A 20,933-nucleotide genomic window follows, 5' to 3' on the forward strand; every position below is an offset into this window, starting at 1 on the left:
TTCGGTAATTGTTACACAGAATGTCATCTTTGTTTTATGAAATCTATTTTTAAAATATTACCTGTTCAAAATTTTTTCTACATGAATTCACTTAGCTTTTTTCAATATTTATTTTTGTATCCAAGTATTAATTTTTATATATATATGTATTTACATTTATAACAAGACCTCACTATGTCATGTCGTATCATGCTGGTTCTCTAGGACACCATTCTTTGTTCTTGATGCTAGGATGAAAGTGTCTAATATTTTTAGTCATTATTATTTATGTAGTTTGTCTGATAATGGATCAACGTTTCTTACTACATTAAGTCAATTGATGCTTATGATGACATAGATGATGATGTCTAGGGAAATTACACAATTCTTTAAATGTGGTAGGAAAGAAATGAAAATTTCTCATTAACTTGAGCCAAAAACTATTTGTTGTTTTGGAAGATTACCTTTGGTGAAGATTACCTTTGGAGACAACTTTAAGATAGATGGATGTTGAGTAGAAAAGAAGAAAGGGAACAGTGTGACCCAGGTCAGCAGAATGTACTCCTGAGAATCAGTGGGATAATGCATCTTGCACCTAGACATTTCCCATATCTAATGTTACAAGCAGTAATAATTTTCTTGAATGTAGAAGAAAAAAATTAAAGAAGAGAGAATATGGCATTAGTGTCTTCGTTATGTCCCAGTGTGCTCTTTATGTGGATTGGAAATAATTGTACAGAGACAACCACTTTCTTTATTCTGTTTTAGTTGGCAAAGTAACTTTGCTTGGTAGTTTACTTTTCAACCTGCAATCATATTCAGCATTCTTTTTTGTTAATTTACACGTTATTCTCTAAAGCAGTAAATGGGTTGTACAACTTCATCTCATGTAAGAGTTTTTTTTAATTGAGGTCAATTGACTTTTATTATAATAACTTCAGGTATACAAGATAGTAATTTTATATTTTTAGAGATTATACTCATATATAAAGTTATTATAAAGTACTGGCTCTGTTTCGTACACTGTACATTACATCTGTGTATCTTATTTATTTTATATCTAGTGGTTTTTGTTGATAGTGTATAATCCTACCTCCTTTAAGGTACCACGCAGTCTTGTTGTTGGTAATATGTGAAAATAACATCAACAGAAAGAAAAGGTAAGTGCTGGTCACTGGATTTTTGGACTACTGACTTCAACTGACTACGTATAGCCAATGAAGTTTGGAGTTCTTGTTAAATTGGTATAGTAAGGTGAGGCATCTTGAGGGCAAGAATTAAGCACTGTAATTTACTGGTGGTATTTTCAGGCTCTGTCTGAGTATTTAATTGTTTTATCACCAAAGAAAAAGACGAAGGTAGCATCGACAAATATAATATATTAGAGAAGTAGAGAGGCAATTCTCTCAAAATGTTTATGTGCAGCACTCTTAGTGATGTTTTGAATATGATTTAGTCCTTTGTATAAGTCGATTCTAGGTCATAAATTCCTATTACTGAATGCACTTAAGAGATTATCTAGTATTCTATTTCATGAGGAGTATGTGCAGATTTAGGTGTGTAGAATTATGAGATTCATATTTAAAATAACCTTTCCTCCTTTCTGAGTCTCTTTCATATTTCATTTTCTCTGATTGCCCTTCCCTTTTTCTCCTATCCCCATTTTCTCTAAAATGTACATATATTCACATAGCACCTTAAATCCTATTACACCCAATCTGAGAGAGGCCTTTTTATATGTATGATTGATGCAGACACAAGGTCCATTATCTGATTTTTCTTATTTTTAATGTCAATATTACTATTTTTGATAATGTGGCCTAAATTGTTATGACACATGTCAATTTCAATAAGTATATTATTTTTTCAAATAGTTGCACATAAATTCCATGGCCCTGCCTTTTAACACGATAAATTCATGTCCCTTCCCACTGTCCCCCGCTTTCTTTTTTAAGATACCTTTTAAAACTTGTTCAGTTCTTTGTCTTGACAGGAGCCATATGCTAACAAAGGATGGAACAGAAAAACGGAAGTTCTTTCACCGGGTTTATCCTGCTAGGTTTCTCTGACAGGCCTCAACTGGAGCTAGTCCTCTTTGTGGTTCTTCTGGTTTTCTACACCTTCACTTTGCTGGGAAACTCAACCATCATTGCATTGTCCCATGTGGACCCACAACTTCACACCCCTATGTACTTTTTCCTCTCCAACCTAAGCTTTCTGGACCTGTGTTACACTACTAGCATTGTTCCCCAGTTCCTGGTTAATCTCAGTGGAGCAGACAAGTCTATCTCCTTCGGTGGGTGTGTAGTTCAGCTGTTCATGTCTCTGGGGTTGGGATGTACAGAGTGCATTCTGTTAGCAGTAATGGCATTTGACCGCTATGCAGCTGTTTGTAGGCCCCTTCACTACACAGTGATTATGCACCCTCGTCTCTGTGCCTTGATGGCTTCTGCTTCATGGCTCGTTGGTTTTGTCAACTCCTTATTGCAGACAGTGCTCATCTTCCTTTTACCACTTTGTGGCAGAAATAAATTAGACCACTTCTTGTGTGAGGTCCCTCCTTTGCTCAATCTTGCCTGTGTTGACACTACTGTGAATGAGTCTGAGCTCTTCTTTGTCAGTGTCATCATTCTTTTCATACCTGTGGCATTAATCATATTCTCCTATGTTCAGATTGCCAGGGCAATCTTAAGAATAAAGTCTGCTGTAGGGCAGAGAAAAGCATTTGGGACATGTGGATCCCACCTGACCGTGGTCTCCCTGTTCTATGGCACAGCCATCTATGCTTATGCCCAGCCCAGGAACAACTACTCCCAGGATCAGGGCAAGGTCATAGCTCTCTTCTACACCATCGTTTCCCCCATAATCAATCCCCTGATATACACACTGCGGAACAAGGATGTGAAGGCAGCAATGAAGAAGGTGCTGTGGAAGGACTGTGACTCCAGATGATGGGAGGTGGAAGACAGTTTAATGGAAGGACTTTGAATGCCTGAGGTCTTAAGATGTATATGTGTGTCCCCCATGTATCATCCAAAATTTTTTCTGACAGCTATTTTGGGAATTTCCTTACTTCGTTGTCTTACAAAAATGAGTGTTCAAAATCTAAGTTAATGGAGTCATTCCAACTTCTAGAGATGCTCATTCAGTATTTCTACAGCATCTTTATTTTATTATTATTTTAAAAAACTCCACAGTTTTCTCTTATTTTCACTGCTATTTGAGAATATTATTCTATTTCTACTTCCAAAAAGACATGTGAGTCCATAACATGAAGGCCCAGCCAAAATAATTCTGTGATTCGACAGGAACACTGTTAGGAATACTAACATATTATCATTTTCTAACAATTGCTAGGGGGATATCATTGATTTGTGCATTTGATCATGGTGCTGTTACAAGGTACATGAGTTGACCGTATCAGTTTTTTTCATAGAAATAGGTTGCAAACTGTAGGAAAATAAACTTTAAAGAAAAAGTTGCTACATTAATTCTAATAAAGCCATTCAGATATTAAGGCCAACTGTACCCTCACCAGTGTGGCAGTCATATTATAAAACATTCATTTCGGAGAAGGCTGTACATTAGGACTCCCTGAGTGAAGGGTATGATGCACTGTTGCCAGTGACGATGGTAGCCCTTGGCTGGTAATAACAGCAGGTAGTGCTTATGTATAATATTGTGCATAGCAGGGGAAACACTGATGTAAGGTATGAAGGTTGGTTATTTATTTTTAAATTATTATTATTATTTGTTAAAACTTTTTTTTGAGTTGTAGTCATTTTACAATGCGTCAAATTCTAGTGTGGAGCACAAGTTTTCAGTTATGCATGAACATACATATCTTCATTGTGACATTTTTTTTTTTGCTGTGAGCTACCACAAAATCTTGTATGTATTTCCCTGTGCTATGCCATATAATCTTGTTTATCTATTCTACATATGCCTGTCAGTATCTACAAAGTTTGAACTCCCAGTCTGTCCCTTCCCACCCAACCCCCCTTGGCAACCATAAGTTTATATTCCATGTCTGTGAGTCTGTTTCTGTTTTGTATTTATGTTCTTTTTTTGTTTTTAAGATTCCACATGTGAACAATCTTGTATGGTATTTTTCTTTACCTTTCTGGCTTACTCCACTTAGAATGACATTCTCCAGGAATATCCATGTTGCTGCAAATGGCATTATGTTGTCAGTTTTTCTGTCTGACTAGTATTCCATTGTGTAAATATACCACATCTTCTTTATCCAGTCATCTGTTGATGGACATTTAAGCTGTTTCCATGTCTTGGCTATTATAAATAGTGCTGCTATGAACATTGGGGTGCTGGTGTCACTTTGAAGTAGGGTTCCTTCTGGATATATGCCCAGGAGCGGTTTTCCTGCATCACATGGTAACTCTATTCCTAGACTTTTGAGGAATCTCCGTACTGTTTTCCACAGTGGCTGCACCAAACTGCATTCCCGTCAGCAGTGTAGGAGGGTTCCCTTTTCTCCACAGCCTCTCCAGCATTTGTCATTTGTGGATTGTTGAATGATGGCCATTCTGACTGGTGTGAGGTGATACTTCATTGTAGTTTTGATTTGCATTTCTCTGATAATTAGAGATATTGAGCATTTTTTCATGTGCCTGTTGATCATTTGTATGTCTTTCTTGGAGAATTGCTTGTTTAGGATTGGGTTTTTGTTTTTTTCTTCTTAAGTCATATGAGCTGCTTATATATTCTGGAGATGAAGCCTTTGTCAGTTTCATTTGCAAAAATTTTCTCCCATTCCGTAGGTTGTCTTTTTGTTTTACTTATGGTTTCCTTTCCTGTGCAGGAGCTTATAAGTTTCATTAGGTCCCATTTGTTTATTCTTGCTTTTATTTCTATTGCTTGGGTAGACTGCCGTAGGAGAACATTTTTGCGATGTATGTCAGTTAATGTTTGCCTATATTTTCTTCTAGGAGGTTTATTGTATCTTGTCTTATGTTTAAGTCTTTGATCCATTTTGAGTTTATTTTTGTGTGTTGTATAAGGGAGTGTTCTCGCTTCACTGATTTACATGCTGTTGTCCAGTTTTTCCAACACCATTTGCTGAAGAGACTGTCTTTATTCCAGAAAGTTGGTTATTTTAAATTTATGAGCCATGTAGTTCCTTTTTAAAAATGATTTTTGAGAACATTGTATCTGAATAGCAGATGACCCAAGTCCTGTTTTGTATTCTGCATATTTTACTTACTGTAATGCGACAAAAGTTTCAAAGGGTAATATATGTTTAGATAATTCTTCTTCACACTGTTTTGTAGTTTGTTTCAGGCATCAATTGGTCAAGGCAAAGGCCTTGTATCTCACATCTGGCAAAGGGCTCATGAAATTTGAATTCATTGACGTATAAAAATATGAGAAATGGCCCCTGATTCCCAGGAAACCCCAAGTTTTGTGGAAACTCGCTGAGATTCAGCAGAAGAAAATTGAAAGAATAAATAAAATGCCTATTAGTTTAAAAATATATGCCTAAGCTTTACTACACTATCTAGTTATGAAATAACTGTCATACAATTCTAAGTTATGAGTACAATATAAACATCCTAGATTTGCTAGGAAGAGGGCTCTGTGTAAATGCAGAAATGAGAACCAGATGGATCACGGGATGCTCTCCGTGAGTGAGTTATAGGGACTGGATACTCTTGCTCCTTTCCAAACAATCTATTCTATTGATTTATCTTGTTTAGTGGATTAAATTTAAAAATTTATATTTTTATTGAAGTGTAGTTGATTTACAACCTTAGCTTCAGGTGTACAGCCAAGCAATTTGATGGATTTATATTAAGCAGTCTGTACTGAATGAAATCTCTGAGGTCTTTAAAAACTGCAAATTCTTCTGATCAGGCAATCATTTCTAGGATAGCAGAACCTCTTTGGAGAGTAAAGCTCTTCAGTTGTACCTGGACATTTCCAATGAATAAAAATTGGGACACTCATGGTCAATTGAACGTCACGGTTCGTTGTCAAAGCCTTTCTCAGGGGCCCACCCCTGATTCTGTGTTAGCAGGTCACAAATAGTGCTTACCAAGTATTTTTCAGTCCGTATTTCAAGTATTTGAGGATTATTAAATAGTCTTGCAAGATTCACTTTGGACTTTGGAAAGTTTCTTTATTAATCTATCCACTGAATGTGAACTCTGTTTTAATGTATGTGATGAGAACATCTTGGCATAACAATGTGTCATTTTTAGCATGAAATCAACCTCTCTCTGGGTTTATTCCCCATCTTGGAAAAAGCCTCCTGTATTTCAGAAAGAATATTTCTCCTCATATTCCTCCACAACCTGTTATATTTTGGTTTGTACTTGGGTTGAAATAATGTATATATTAATATGTCATAATATATCATCACATACAGAGAGCAATATACACATGCACAAAGCATGCACTCCACATGCAATCTCTTGTCGGTCAGTCTCTTAACTCTTTCCTGAGGATGAATAGTAGAAGAAAATATGTTTCCTTTAGTTCATACCAGTTAGAAGTTATAGGTTTATAAATGATGTAATTCCAGTGTTTTCTGAAATAAGTACATATACAGATAAGTAAAAGTGGCAACTTTTGTTTGTTTGTTTCTTTTTAAGTGAGTGATATCAACTGCTGTTTATAAATCAGTGAACCATGGCACTGAGAGAATAATGGATTCTGCACAGTCAACAACCACCATGCTAGGACCATGGTTCCAATCTAAGGTCCTCCAGCTTTAAATGCCTATACCCTAACCACCAAACTTTCTTTTTTTTTTTAAAATTTTTTATTGATTTATAATCACTTCACAATGTTGTGTCAAATTCCAGTGTTCAGCACCGGACTTTCAAAAGCGAATGCTTTCCTTTAAAAATGCACGAGGTTCTTGGTCTTCTGTGTTAGTTTCTCTATAAAACTTCTCATGTTCAGATTAAATTTGTACGATGAAACCATGATTTTTGTATAGACATTTGCTTTCTAACAGGATTCTTTATTGATTTTTAGGTTCCACTCTCTTTTTTTGCTGCATGTTGTAGGAAAGCAACTTCGTTTCTCTGTATCCCACGACACACTACTTCAAAGAAATGGAAAATTCAAATCCTGCTCACTATTAGTGTAATTAAAAACCAGAAAACATGACAAAACTAGTCAGTTCCCTTGCCTGTTGAGCATGGCCTCAAGATCTGTGTGTCTAATCATGAGGAAAGTATTCCCAGGGCACATGTAAGACTCCTACTCATTATGGGACTGCATCTGAAGAGTTTCTAGTAATAGAAGTTGTATTTTAAATTTCTATAATGTCTGTTTAATTCTTTCACTATATTGCTATTTTCTTGTGAAATTCTCTTTCCTTTCATCCCCGCCCCCATCTTTTCTTCTGTTTGTCTTGAATGTATTAATCATAGCTATTTTAATGTCTTGGGCTGCAAATTCCTTATCTAGATGATCTATTCCTCTGATCTACTGTCATTTCCCCCTCAACTGTCAGTCTTATGATCTTCCTTCTTTTCATGTCTTTTGCTTTTTAATTATATACCATACATAGTGTATAAAAGAACCAAAGAGGATCCAGGTGACGTATCTTCCTCCAGGGGGAGTTCTACATTTTCTTGCATATGAGTTGGTCAGGCTGCCTTGAAGACATAAATTCAGCCTACCTCTTGTTCCATTGCTTTCCTCAGACAAGGGTCCTGCTGGGATTTAGATAGAAAATCTGGGAAGTCTTATTTTATCAGCCTTGAAAGGCTGTGGAAGTTTACGTTTAAAACGTTCAGCTTAGCTATTTAGCCCCCTGCTCTATGCTAACTCAAAATTTGGCAAATGCCTTAAAGAAGTGAACTGTGTGGTAGAGACAGGATCCCTTTCCCTAGTGGGTTTTTGTTTCCTAAGCATACTGGAACTGCAGGATATTTTATTCTGTGTTTTTGAATCTTTTGGTCTGGGTCTCTGGCTTCCCAAGTAGTCCACTGAAAACGGAAATGTACACTGGAAACATTTGGTTGTGTATTTAAAGTCTTTTAAAAGTATTCAATTTGTCAGTCCAGCCTTAAATGACTTTTATGATGTTTTTTTGTCCTTGGCAAAGTCTATCTGGGCCAAGCCCAACCCTCAGCTCACACTCAGGCTTGTCCATGGCTCCATGGGAAAAAAAATGCAGCCCCTCTTCAGCTCAGTAGGGTTTTTCCTCTCTGTAATTTTTGTCTACATGAACCTCATCACTTCCACAGCTTTCTAATGGCTTTGAAAATATGGTTGTTAAAATTAATTTGGCCTTTTCACATACATTTACCCCTCAGTCTTGGCAAGGGATTAGTTCCAGGAGCACCCACCACCTGTGCCACCCCCATACCCCAGTATGCAGGTGATCAAATCCCTTATAGAAAATGTCAGATCAAATGGATCCATGGTTGGCTGAATCTCTGGCTACTGAGGGCCTACCGTACTTGCAGTGGGAACGTTGCCCAGCTGTAACGTAATACATCCTCTTAGGAAGTGTAAGTCACAAAAGGTTACCTTAAGTGAAATAATATAGTGAATTAGGAATGTTTATTTGCTGAAAAGGAAAATAGTAAACATTTAGATGGTTGTAGAGTATGGAACTTTTGTGTCATAAACATGGTACGATAATCATGAAGCTGTCATGATTTGAAGGATCCAAGGAATTGTTATTAAAATAATCATATCTTCTCTATTACACTCAGAATATGATCAGAAATCACTGAAAATTATTTAATAGAAGCAGAGACAAGAACAGTAAGGAACTCAAGCATTTGCTAGTAAATTTTCATGTAAGGAAAGAAAAATCCTTGCTCTTCTATTATTTCATTAGCATAATAATCCATGAACAAACCATCAAACTTGCCATTATTAAATCAGGAATATTTAAGAAGAAAATATTTATATCAACTGCACATTGAGTTTACCAGAAAATTATTTCTGTTTTTTACTTTGTTTTATAAATTCCTTTCAATATCTGCCTTTTTACTAATGCACTATCAAATATTGAAAAATCTTGAAATCCCTGGTGAATGAAAATATCTTTTGGTACACTTTTTGTACACTACATATATGCAAATACACACAGATATACAAACAAACAGACACTAAACATCATCTTCAAAATATAGTTCGTTTAAAGCTATATAATCCAGTAGTAAAATTTTCATTTGAAAATTATCACTATGATTTTTGAATTAAGACCTGGCCACTAAGTACGTGGAATGAAGAAGAGCCCAGAGACTCACTGTACATACAGATTATCTTTGATTGAAGTTTTCAAAGGAAAGTTAGATAAGGTTCATTCCAGTTGGCTAAACAGTAGTATTATCAAAGTACTTTGAATCTATTAATTAGGTTCAATGGATGCAAGAAACTTAGACCATTTGGAATATAAACCCAAATTTTGTGTAAAAGGGACGAAAAACTGAGTTTGATGATTTAGTATCCAAGTATTCCATTAATTTCTGGGTTATTTAAAACTTTTTAGAAGTAAATGATTTGAAGTACAGCGTACATACAGAAAGTGCAAGTACCTTAAGTGTAAGGTGTGGTGAATTCTCACAAATTGTATACCTTATACAAGCAGCATCGAGATGAAGAATCACATGACCAGAACACCAGAGTGCCTGTCCCCGCTTTCTCCTTCCACTGAGGAACTACTACTCCGAAGTGAACCGCTGTTCTGACTTCTGTTGCCACAGATTCACTTTTGCTGGTTTTGAATTTTATACAAGTGGAATCACACAGTAGGACTTGTTTTGTGTCTATCCTTTTCACTCATCATTATGTTTGTAAAAATGGTTCATATTGTTGTATGTATTATTATTTGCATAGTGTATTATTGCAGAGTACATGATATACCATAGTTCATTTTTAGCTTATCTTATTTAACTTATATTCTCCCCACTAGAAGGTTTGAATCCATGGAGACAGGGCTCTCTGTTTCACTGATACATCTCAAGTACCTAGAACTGTGCCGCATACATAGCGAGTGGTTTATAAAGATGTGTTGAGTTAAGTTAGGACTGGTGTTTAGTCATTCAGAAGTCTCCCAATGCACAAGATCTTGGGCCTGCAAGTCCTGCATTAACTCTGTCTCAAGTCTCTGTTTCTTCTCACTAGTCTCCTTAGTGCCCCTTTGACTTCCTTGTTCCTCAAAGTGTAAATCAGGGGATTCAGCAGGGGAGTCACCAGAGTATAGAACAGTGCAATGCTTTTGTTCACATCCTGGGAATAACTGGATGGAGGCTGGAGGTACATGGAGATGAGTGTCCCAAAGAAAATAATCACTACCATTAAGTGAGAACCACAGGTTCCAAAAGCCTTCCTCCTCCCCTGTGCGGACTTTATTTTCAGGACTGCGCAGGTAATGTGACCGTAGGATACTAAGATGAGTGACAGGGGCACCACCAAGAAGAAGACACTGACAGCAAAGAGTTCAGCCTCGTTGATGGAGGTGTTGGTGCAGGCCAGTTTCAGCATCACTGGAACTTCACAGAAGAAATGGTCCACTTGGTTTTTACCACAGAAGGGAAGAGTCATGGTCAATGCTGTGTGTACTATAGAATTGCCAAAGCCTGTGAGCCAAGCGGTTACAACCAGCTGCAAGCAAAGCTGAGGATGCATGATCACCATGTAGTGGAGCGGGCGGCACACAGCTGCATAGCGGTCATAGGCCATGACAGACAGGAGGACACACTCGACTCCCCCAAGTCCCAAGGCGATGAAGAGCTGGGTCACACAACCACCATAAGTGATGGTCTTGTCCTTCCCCTTAAAGTTGGCCAGTGTCTGAGGGACAGTGCAAGTAGTCAAACAAAGATCCATAAAAGAGAGATTGGAGAGGAAGCAATACATAGGGGTATGGAGGTGAGCATCCACAATTGACAAAAGTATAATGGTGCCATTGCCTACAAAGCTCAAACAGTAGATAATCAGGATGACCACAAAGAGAGCTGTTTCCAGGTGAGGCCGATTGGAGAAGCCCAGGAGAATGAATCCAGAGAAGGTGCTGTCATTAGCTCTTTCCATTGTACTCTACCTCTTGAAATTAAGAGGACTGCAGACTTTTATGTTGCGTGTTTAATCCACCTCTTTTTTCCTGGAGTCAATAGAGTTTGGTTGGCAGCTTGAGGCATTTTGACAGTTACTTTCTTGTTGGCAAGAAAGAGGGTGATAAATAGCTACTAATGTGAGCACCTTGCATGTTTCAGGCACTGGCCTAAGCACGCGCTCTCCATTGTGTCACGACAACACAATGGGCTTGGTATCATCATGATCTCTGTTAAAATGATGAAGGAAATAAGAGTTAAAGAGGTGCAGTAATTTTATCAGAGTGATGTACCTACCAAACATAGAGGCAGGATTCAAAGTGACTCTACACTATGCGTTTTTAACTGCAAGGGATACTATCTTTATCATTGTATGAACTACAAATACAACTCATGTTTCTCCAAGAGTTAAATCTAATTGTTCTAAATAATTGCAAATAATGCTGCCCAGTACCTCTATTTGTTTCCCCTCAAGAATTAATACTATTTCGGACTGGTTATCCTGCTTCTATTTTGTGTGGAGAAAACAATTTTTTTCTGTAGATGCATATATAATAAATTTTTTTGATAATAAAATTTTCTATTAATTTTATCCAAAGGCGAACAGTACATTTAATGCATAAAGCAAGGGAACCTTTGATGTGGAGCCTGAAATCATGTTTATTGATTGGAAATCTCCTATAGGAAATGATTTAAGAATTCATGTTGTATCCAAACTTCATGTTCCAGGAGGACTAATCCTGAGCAGTCTTCATTGTTACCACTTTCAGTAAAAACTCAGGAAACCATCAATTAGTTTCTCCTTTTATTTCAATTTAGAATTCTTTTAAAATTCTTTAATGTGATAGAACAAATACTCTTTTTCATGTGCACTTCCTATAAATACAAACCTCACATTAATCATTCTGTTTTCTATTAAAATCACCTGGTCTTGTCTTAGATATCAATCAGTCCTCTCTCTCTCACGCATACACACATGCACACACACAGACATAGACACACACACACACCATGAGGCAAATTTAATAATAACCAATATCTAAAGAAAAGAAATACCTCATAATAGCACCATAGCCTAGAAAAAGTCCAGTATACATGGATTCACAAAACATTTCATTGAATAAATGAAAATATGGAGAAAGTTTAAAAACTGTAAGAGGCTATTGAAAGTGAATTCGGGAATTATAGTAATTTATAAATGTACAAGTGGGAAACAAAAGAAATCTTGTGGAACAGTTATTAAGCAGTCTTGACAATTCTAATTTTGGAATTATTTTTAATGCTGCGTTTTATGGAAACTCTGTCATTTGTATACATCACTTTTTTATTAGGGTAACCCATGACCAGGGAAGAAGATATTCTGCCACCTCTTAATTATGTCTTTTCTATTGGATTCTTGGTTCCATTTTTCCTTTCATTCTTAATTTTTAAAGTAGTTGTTTTGGTGGTTTGGTGGCTGTTGTTAGTGTGGGGCCAATGAGTACAGTTAACTTGGAATAAAAAGTTCTAAAATGCAATAGGTGGGATCAGGATACTTGGATTCTAAGTATCAATTTTCTGCTAATAAATTTTGAGATTCTAAAAGCTGACCTCCCATTCCTATGTCCTGGTGCTTTCTACTTCCAAATAATAGGATAATGTTGTTATTAGCTTTTAATAAGAAAGAAAAGAGAGAACTGTTTTCGTTCTCTACTGAAATCTGGTAGGTTTTATGTTCCGTTAGATCTATTGTTGTATTTTGAGTGAGTTCTTCTCAGTCCCTGCACATTCTTCAGTGACAACACGGTTCTTAATTTCTCAATCTTCCAGATGATCAGGCCTTGTTTGAAAATACCCAGAATCATAAAACTGGCATTAGTCACTCTAATTTGTTTTATCAAGTGTTGTTGGTGCTTACCTTGGCATCTTCCTTCTATTCTTGTACTTTAAGGGTCACGGGGAAGCAGCTTTTCTTCTCTAGTCCATCGTGGTGCCCAGTTGAAGTCTCTTACAATGTTTTTGAATAGGCTGTTTCTCAGAGATCACTGAAGTTAACTCATAATTCAGTCTTAAACATGATGGTAAATGATTTTTTTTCCTCAGTGTTGCACAGAATGTGATCTGAAGTAAGAAAACATCCATTCTGATAAGAATATGTAAAATTTTTTGTACCTACAAAAGTAGAATTAAACCGACATGGGCATTTAATGCAAACTTCAATGTATTGTATTGTTTTTTCTACTCTGGTATAACACACAGTACCGCAAAGTAGCTGGTTTAAGACAACAGAAATTTATGGCCACGCAGTTCTTGAGACTGGAAGTCCAAAATTAAGGTGTTCCAGGACCTGTGAAACCTGTATGAGAGAACACATTCTTGCAACTTTGTAGCTTGTGGTGGTTTGCTGGCAATTTTCAGAGTTCCTTGGCTTGCGGCTGCAGTCCTTCAGTTACTTCCTTGGTGTACTTAGGCAGTGTCCCTGCCTTTCGGTCTCTCCCGTTCCTCTTAGAAGAATATCAGTCATGTTGGAATAGAGACCACATTAGTGTGTATAACTTCATCTTAACTTCATTACATCTGCAAAGATCTTGTTTTCAAATAAGGTCACATTAACAGGAATCTGGTTTAGGATTTCAACCTATCATTTGAAGGGATGAGTTCAGGACTCGATTCAACGAATAGCAATAGTATAATGTAACCAAGCCTGAGAAATTATAACAATTCTTAATTATAAATGCCTGCTATGCAGGGCTAAGCCTAAAATGCAGGAATTAGTTCTATTGTATGCCAAGTTCATAAATTTTGATCATGAAAATTGCTAAGGTGATTCTGATAGTGTTGCTATTTGTCTTACTGTGAAATGTGTGTAGATGGCAGAAGTTTACAGTAATAGGGAAAAATTGACTCCCCTTACTTGGCATGAATGTCTGGTGAAGGTTACTTTCCCATACACACCTTTGTTACACTTCATAGACCTAAAACCTCAGTATAGATTGTATGCTAATAAGACCTAACATTTGAATTGGTTTCAATTGGAAAATACTTACATCTTTTCATTTCTGTAGTGAAGTGGTGTTCAGCTAATTTGGAGTTCAGATTCCTCTTGCAGTTTAGAACTTAGTATAAGTAAAATAGCAAACTCATGCATAGACACCATATCTGCAGTTTGCATCACCACATGTTGGGGCAAAGGAACAATGTCCATTGGCCTTTGGGACACTTGAGTTGGTGTTGGACTAAGAATATGGCGTCTTCTTCAAAAACAAATAACAAAGGTTAAAGATATGCAACTACTTCTGGAAGAACCCAGATGGTCTTGAAAGACCACTGAAATTCTCTGAAACTAGAAGATTGGTATATTGATGGGAATGTTAATATCAGGAAGATGAAACCACATGATTGCTGGTCTCCTATGAAAGCTAGTACATTGAATGATTATCAAGTGAGATGTGGTCCTGGAATTGGAGAAAGGTGTGAAGGAATGAAGTAGATAGAGCAGAATCCTTAGAACAAATACAGAGCCATGTATTTAAATATGCTTTAAAATATGCCAAGCTTGGAAGTGGTTAGTTATCAGAGGCAAGGAAAGTTAAAATTGCTACTCACTCAGACTCTGTTAAAGGTAGAAGTATTTCTTTTAAAACTTGTTGTTAGCACAACTTGTGTCATCCCCACAGTTTTCCCAGGAAGAATCTGCACTCATTTTATAGAATGTTTCAGTGCATAAGTGTTTGTATACATTAGAGTAGACAATTGATTCTGTAACGAAACAGATGTTGGTATCTGTGAATTCTACGAATCTGCCTGTGAATCAAAGGGCTAATTTTATATCGAGGGATATTTTTATAAGCTACCAAAGTCCAAGTACACGCTTTAGAGACTGAAGACTTGAGGATGTATTTGTTTTTATTGGCCCCAAGAGTGCCCTGCCCCATGTAACTCATTATCTTCGGTTCAAGTATCCAGAGTTTGATTGCCTCTAGGGAGCACCCAAGGAGGGAGACTCTGGAGAGGTGATATCAGCATAGTCAATCTTTTCCTGCCCAATTGGTTAGGAGTGAACCTATTGTCTCTACTTTATTTCCAAAACCCAAATCGAGTAGTACTGATTGCAAATTTTTTGTTAGTCTTTAAATTCTTTTCTAAAATTGAGATATAGTTATATTTCACTTTATATATTCATTTCTTTTTATTTAATTTTAAGATATAGTTTTTCTAGAATATTATTTGTCTATTTGAAATTCAGAACTAGTGGTTTTCCTAAAGTTTTTATTATCTATATATATTTTTAATTGAAGTATAGTCAGTTTACAATGTTGTGTCAATTTCTGGTGTACAGCATAATGTTTCAGTGATACATATACACACATATATTCATTTTCATATTCTTTTTCAATATAGTTTACTGCAAGATACTGAATATTATAACTCTAGACCTCCTCTTTAGTTCTAGACTAAAGCAAATGGAGTCTGGTCCATATACACATGGATTATTTATGAACTCTAAAATTTTAGTGATTTTACAATCTAGCTTTCATCTTCTGAAAACAGCTCTTGTTTGCATGTCAGATTTTCAGAATGTCAATACCAAAGACTTAGTAAGCTCAGTGAGAACCCCTTGAGTTATACTTGATCCTTTCTTTTGGCCCCAACATTGAATCTAAGCTTTATTGATTGTCTCTGGCATGTACTTAGACTACATTCATACGTTTTCCACTTGTTATTAGTATAATAGCTAAGATCATTTTACCCTTGCATGAATCATGTAATTAATCTCCTACGATATCTACCAACCAAGCCAACTATCAGATTTCGTAGTGTTATCTGAATTCTTTTTCATAAACTGCATTATCACATCCCTTCGTTCTTAAAAATAGTTTTGGCTACCATTGTCTATAAGATTAAATAAAAGTGTTAGAGATGTTAATAAAGAAAAATATCACTATTTTTGGGCATTGAATATATACAGATTTGATTTTTATCTTCTCTTTGCTTTGCTTATCTGATTCTACATTAACATTTACCATGAATTTTAATGTGATGGTAGAAATGCTATATATTGAAGCAAAATTACAATTTTCTCGACAGGTTTTCAAAGCAATACTCTAGTATTTTATTTAGATTTGTCCTAAGAAGTCTCAATATTGGAAACTTTAAGATTTAAATCAATAAAAGTGAATATTAAAATTAGAATAATAGAGACTAATCTATGCAGTTTGTCTAGTTGTGATACATATATACTGCATAATTTTTAAATGGGGACAATTTATAATTATTGAATACCAATTGGACATCTCAGTTTAAAGCCATTTGAAATGCGTCATAATTGCATTGTTTTCACATTTACAGAATTAGCAAAAGATGATATGTAAAACATAATTGAGGACATAAAGAATTTAACAATGATTTCACAAAGTAAAATTATAGTGATTAAAGGAGCTCCTCAAGATTCTCTCCTTTTTGGAGCGAGAGGTGATTGGTAGCTATGTATGTTTTCTGCAGGATTAAAAGAAATCAGACTCAGTTAAAAAGAGATTGGAACTGTTCTTGTTTAGAAAGTGTATGTGGTATGGCTTTTAAAGCCAAGCTACTACTAATGCTATGAGTACTGTCTAGAGTCACATCACGTGACTTTTAAGTTTGTTCCTTTTCCTAGATTTTTCACCCTTGAAATCTAGAATGTCTATCTGAATTATTTTCTAACTTCGCTTTCTTGGTCAATATTATTTAGCTCATTGACTTGTCATTTTTATATACTACTGTGATTTGTTAGAATTATGGACAACATACACGTGCTTTATTTAATGCTTCATCATAGTAGGTACACTAAAAGGATTCTCCTCTCAAGAAAGAGGAAGTCAAATCTCAGCAATTAATGTTCTTCTTTAGGGCATTTTTTTTAAATTCACCACTTTGGAAATATTAAAGCCCAATTCTGTTTAGCCACTTGATGTGGCTGCTTGGATTAGTCAGCTCTTGGACCTCTTTCTATTTGTTTCCCCATTGAAGATGATCAATCAGCACTTACTTTTTTTGATGTAGTTAGTATTGATCCTGTGGTTATTTGTCTAATTTAAAAGATTCCCTGCTTACATAAATAGAAAAAACATGCATATGTTATAAACAAGCACATACATGTTGTTCCCATATATAGGAACATTCCCTAGATTAAAATATCAATTTAAAAAGTGAACATGTCAGTCTTAGTAGAAGCAAACCTGTAAATGTTGGGAACATGAAAATGCTGTGGTTATTTTCTGCATTAATTAACGTTGTTCTGGTGGTATTAGCCAGTAAAATTAAACAGGAAAAAAACCAAGAACTTAAAAAAATAAGAGTTTCTTGGAAATGAAGGAACAACATATTTGTATTTGCATCAAATATGGTTATATAATTTAAAAATTAGAGCTATAAATGTTTCCCCCCAAAGAAGTTATTTACCAAGCTTATGGATTATGGAATTATTTTTCAAAATCAATAATTTTAACACATTCAAAGAAGAGTCTTTTGGAAAATATAGTGTGGTAAAGATCGTGGTTATAATACTAACAAAGAAAATAGCAAGTAGGAAATCTGAATAGCATTTGTCATATATAGGAATTATTTAAGATGGCCGTCTGTAACCCCAGGCTTCCTAATAAATTTATTGTCTTGGTTATTATAAATGCCACCATGTTTTCTCACTTATAAAGGATACTCTTAATGCATATAAGAGAACAGAGATTTTTCCACTTGGCCTACAGTTCCTGAAGGGACAGTATTTGTATTTCTCTTATAATCTTTGATCGTATGAAGTGGGGATGTCTGGACAAAAGTTCCAGGCAGATATTGGAGCTCAGAAGGGATTCAAATGAAAACACTAACTTTCATTTTTGAAAAATAAATGTTCTTGGAAACCTCAGCAACTTAGTAAGTCTAAAATGCCTCAACGTTTTAAAAAGTTTTAGGTTCACTGTGTACTTAATATTTCTGTAAAGCTGACGTGTAAAGTGACTAGGGGAGAAAGAATAGTATATGGTATTCATAATAAAAGATTGGCTTGTTATCCATACAAACACATAGATTTATGCATACATGCACAGTGTTTTGTAACTATTTGCCTATACATACGAAGTATGTTCTTTGGAAATTCATAGAAACCATTCTCTTCATGGTGGACTCTGTGGCAAGGTAAGTGAAATGCAAGGAACAACCATGTTGAAAGGAGTTGAGATATAACAAGGGAAGGGGGTAGAAAGAAGAGGAGACAGAGGAATTGAAGAAGGCAAAGATATCTGAAGTGGGAGCTCTAACTCAAACACCAATAGAAGATGGATTGTTAACAAAATAAATTGAAACAGGTACAGAATACCAACTATCAAAAATTAAATACAATGTAACTAAAGCACTTCACAATTCAAACTGCTGAATAGAAAATTTTATTTATATTTAAAAAGCAATTCGTTTTTAAAAGTTACAACCCAGAACTTAAACAATTCATAGCTAGAATTTTGTACTCCTTGATCAAAATCTTCCATTTTCTGACCTCCCAGCCCCTGTCAACCTACATTCTATTCTGTTTCTATAAGTTTGGCTGTTTTAGATATTACAAGGAGATTAAAATCTTACTTGAACTGACACAGCTTCTAAGTGATGGGGCTGAGTGAACCTAAATATTCAGAGTCCAAAGTTATGCTCATTCCATAAAGAAGAACTATGAAATAGGTCTTTAAAACATTCCTTCTAATAAGCTCTCACTCTTACTAGGTAGAGACTAATGGTTACTAAAAGGTGGGAATCAACTTTTCTGAGTGTTTTAGTCAACTTGCTGTACATTCAACGTTTTCCTCAGTGTGATTGTGAGCTTTGTGTTTATAATTGTCAAATTTAAGCTGCCGTTAATTTACATAGTTTAACTAGTTAAGAGTGAAAGATTTAGTGTCAAAGTGAGTAAAGTAAAATGAATTTTCATTTCTGTTCAAAAAGAAATTGATATTGTTTTTTGTTTTCCTATATATATACATCAACTGGAATACTAATCATTCGTTGGTGAAATAATGAAATAAGATACAGTAAACCAAGTTTTGGAAGCTTTTTTATGCAAATGAGTGGGTGCGTGTATATGCAATTGCTCACTTTGGGTTGGGAGGGAGTGTGTGATGGAAATGTAGCTTGTGATCTCTGGGCTCTTTCCACATGTTTTGGGGTTATAGTGCTCCCAGTCATTTCCCTACAAAACTGACTATACCTGATTTTCTTTAGGTTCCAGAAAATGCCCACAAAGATGAAATAGATTGGGAGAATCTTTCAAGAACCTTACAGTATAATAGAGTGTCCATCTGCAGTCCATGGATACTCTGCTTAGATGGGAACCTCCAGAGTCACATCTTGCACAAGACAGGGGTAAGTGACTGACTGTTATATGGAATAGAAAGTGAGCAGATTTGTTGCTTGACTTTTGGTGGAACTATAAATGTGTATATTCCATATGTCCCATCTTTTGGGTAAGATGATCATGTATGTGAAAATCCCTTGAAGAAGTGAAATATTTTTCAATATAGAGTAAACAACATGCTTGCTTTGTAGTCTGGCACTATATTGTATCTCTCTTGTAATTACTTCAATGCATTGTGAGATTTTTGATTTTGAGAATCCTTTTTCCCATCATTTTAGTGTTTTCGTATCATTTTCCTTCTGTTTCACTTTCAGTGTATGTCTTGTTCTCCATTTAACTGAAGTCCCGGTATATATCTAAAGTCTCTCTCAGTTCCTGTTATTTCTCCTTCTAGATTTGTCTTCTGGATAATTGTCTGTTTTTCTGAGCCCTTTCTTTTCCACATTCCCCATTTGGGCTCTTTATCCATCTATCAGTGGTACCTACAGATATCCAAAAGCATGGTAGCTATACAGGGATGGTTGCATTTCTTAGGAAGTTTGCACGTTTACTCCTACTTATCTCAGATAGAGGACTAGTATTAAGGAAGAGAATCAGACAGCTCGAAATAACTCACAGACCAGAAATAGTCTGTGCATTATTAATTTACTGAATGATAGCAATTTAGACATTTCAAATAAAAGTGTGTCCTCACTATTCTAGCTGTTCAGAGAGGATGGGGTCCTGGAACCTGGTGGAGATGTGTTCCTGTCCTGTTACGCTGCCCTATAACATGGCGATAACTTCAGTGTTATTCGTTATGTCCTGTGGCTGTCTCTCTCTCTGCCTCTGTCTCTGTCCCTGTCTGTCTTTCTGTCTGTCAGTTTGCCTCTCTCTGTCTGTCTCTTGGTCTGACTTCTCTGTCTCTTCGTATAAACATATTGAATTTAAAGAGCAATTAAAAAGTGAATAGTCATGATATCTCCCTCCTTAAGTCAAACGTGGATACCGCCTCTGACAGCCTCTACCTAATCGCTTCCCCTTTTCTCCCCTGTGATCTTAACTTTGTTATGCTCAGCTTTTTGATGTTGTTTTTAGTGTTGGTTATAATTTTTGCCTATAACCACGGTTTTACCACTCCTGTTTTCATTCATAAATAGCAGTTTGTTTTACCCGTTTTAGAACTTTATGTAGAGAGATTGCGTATTTTGTGAGTTGCGTCTTTTGCTAAACATTTTTTGAGAAAGAGTGTTTTGATGTGTTTAGCTGCATTTTCTCTATATTTGTTGATGTTCAGTCCTCTGTTGTATGAATAGTTCACAATTTACCAATTTTAGTGTGGATGGGCATTTGGGTTGTTTTCAGGTTTTGATTAATACAAACAATGCTGCTATGAGCATTCTTGTACATGTCTCTTGGGGTACAAGGCCAAGAACTACTTTACTGAAGGACACTGTAGGTAGGAATGTGAAAATTGCAGGCAGCATTACTAGATAATAGCCAAGTTACTATCCAAAGGGTGAACTGGAAAGAAAAGCATTAATAGTGGTCTGGATTCTGTGCCTCCTCTGGACAAC

At 35.8% G+C, this 20,933-nt stretch overlaps 3 protein-coding genes across 7 annotated transcripts in view; 2 read left to right on the forward strand and 1 right to left on the reverse strand.

The window, feature by feature from the left end:
* The window catches only part of LOC102527007 (olfactory receptor 2B2), a 187,042-nt gene that overhangs the window by 95,061 nt on the left and 71,048 nt on the right, over nucleotides 1-20,933 (forward strand). For 2 of the 3 annotated variants that reach the window (XM_072945512.1, XM_072945511.1), the window contains exon 4: nucleotides 19,245-19,385. The exons of the other annotated variant lie outside the window; for it this stretch is intronic. The gene's annotated coding sequence lies outside the window, so the exon portion shown is untranslated. The remainder of the gene's footprint in view (nucleotides 1-19,244; nucleotides 19,386-20,933) is intronic. 3 annotated transcript variants of the gene reach the window in all.
* On the forward strand, nucleotides 1,793-9,144 carry LOC102526491 (putative olfactory receptor 2B8). 3 transcript variants are annotated; one of them, XM_006215255.1, is made up of 2 exons: nucleotides 1,793-1,806; nucleotides 1,992-2,931. In XM_006215255.1, exons 1-2 carry the CDS (start codon nucleotides 1,793-1,795, stop codon nucleotides 2,929-2,931), a joined length of 954 nt encoding a protein of 317 aa, XP_006215317.1. The 3 variants fall into 3 exon arrangements, with proteins under 3 accessions (XP_006215317.1, XP_072801618.1, XP_072801617.1); XM_072945517.1 differs by lacking the exon at nucleotides 1,793-1,806 and adding an exon at nucleotides 9,126-9,144 and having other exon boundaries at nucleotides 1,993-2,906; XM_072945516.1 differs by lacking the exon at nucleotides 1,793-1,806 and having other exon boundaries at nucleotides 1,993-2,931.
* On the reverse strand, nucleotides 10,060-11,004 carry LOC140687756 (putative olfactory receptor 2B8). The gene has a single exon (XM_072945500.1). The coding sequence runs from the start codon at nucleotides 11,002-11,004 to the stop codon at nucleotides 10,060-10,062; it is 945 nt and encodes a 314-aa protein (XP_072801601.1).

The sequence above is a fragment of the Vicugna pacos genome, chromosome 20, assembly GCF_048564905.1.
Source record: "Vicugna pacos chromosome 20, VicPac4, whole genome shotgun sequence".
NCBI lineage: Eukaryota > Metazoa > Chordata > Mammalia > Artiodactyla > Camelidae > Vicugna > Vicugna pacos.